This window comes from Olea europaea, unplaced genomic scaffold (genome assembly GCF_002742605.1).
Source record: "Olea europaea var. sylvestris unplaced genomic scaffold, O_europaea_v1 scaffold1233, whole genome shotgun sequence".
NCBI classification, from domain to species: domain Eukaryota; kingdom Viridiplantae; phylum Streptophyta; class Magnoliopsida; order Lamiales; family Oleaceae; genus Olea; species Olea europaea.
Window position 1 is genome coordinate 214,993 of NW_019229762.1, and position 1,323 is coordinate 216,315.

At 33.2% G+C, this 1,323-nt stretch overlaps 1 protein-coding gene across 1 annotated transcript in view; it reads right to left on the reverse strand.

Annotated features, from left to right (window-relative positions):
- Positions 1-328: 328 nt before the first annotated feature.
- The window catches only part of LOC111374290, a 13,751-nt gene continuing 12,756 nt past the window's right edge, over positions 329-1,323 (reverse strand). The window contains exons 4-5 of the mRNA XM_022996946.1: positions 840-1,285; positions 329-406 (exon numbers count right to left, since the gene is read on the reverse strand). Of these exons, the coding sequence (XP_022852714.1) occupies positions 329-406; positions 840-1,285 (524 nt within the window). The remainder of the gene's footprint in view (positions 407-839; positions 1,286-1,323) is intronic.

The following is a 1,323-nucleotide window of genomic DNA, read 5'->3' on the forward strand; positions in this document are numbered from 1 at the left end:
TCAATTGAGAGCGGTCAAGGCACAGAAAAAAGAAGTTATACGAAGATTTCGACAATCACATCCTTGCAACCTACAAGCAGAAGGGCGTGAGCAAAGTGAAGCTTGGCAAGTAAATCACGATTTTTGCCACTGCAGTTGAAGCATTTTATTGAAGAAATCATAATTAGGTGCTTTTGTATCGATATGTCATCTTAGAACCTAATGCATTGTTAATTATATGTTTTTGAACCAAGTGATAGGTCAATACATTTTGTTGGCTGTTTTGTGTCCAAAAAAGTCATACGAACAAGTAAATCTAGAAGGGCGCACTTTTAGTATCTTTATTTGTTCATGGATGCAGAGCCGGCCCTGACAATTCGGAGGCCCTAAGTGAGCCGACAATCTTGAGGCCCCATACTTTATTTTTCTACACGTATAACAATATTTCAATAAAAAAAATAACCTAATGCATTGTTAATTATATGTTTTTGAACCAAGTGATAGGTCAATACATTTTGTTGGCTGTTTTGTGTCCAAAAAAGTCATACGAACAAGTAAATCTAGAAGGGCGCACTTTTAGTATCTTTATTTGTTCATGGATGCAGAGCCGGCCCTGACAATTCGGAGGCCCTAAGTGAGCCGACAATCTTGAGGCCCCATACTTTATTTTTCTACACGTATAACAATATTTCAATAAAAAAATCTATATTTAAATGAAAATTTTGTACAATATAAAAGATGGAATTGCTAAATAAAATATCACTTACAATCCGAGAGATTAACCTAGCATCATATTTAGTCTTCTCATGTTTTGAGATGCAAAATTAGTAATCAAACAATTCAAATCAAGTTTTTCCAACATTTTTTTTAATAGAAATCATAGATAATCCATTCAACCTCTCTTGTGACATAGTTGATCGAAGATAAGACTTAATCAATTTTAACTTTGAAAAACTTCTTTCAGCGGACGCAACAGTGACTGGGATAGTCAATAATATCCTGTAAGCAACCAAAGCATTTGCAAAACAACAATTCATTCTCTTAATGTAATTTAACACATCAGCTGCTCCATTCATTTCTGTAGATATTACTTCCCTTAAAACTTTCAACTCAGAAAATAATTCCATTCCATCGATATCAGATACTGTGTTATACTTCAAATAATTTTCAAGATTAATGCAACGGCACTTCAATGTAGTATCATCAATGGATTTAAGCTTTTCCAAATCAAATAAAAATTCAAAAATATCGTCATATTCCTGAAATTGTTCAAATCTATTTTGAAGCGATGACAGAGCTTGATCTACTACATATAAGAAATAATTGACCCTGAAAGATTCTTCA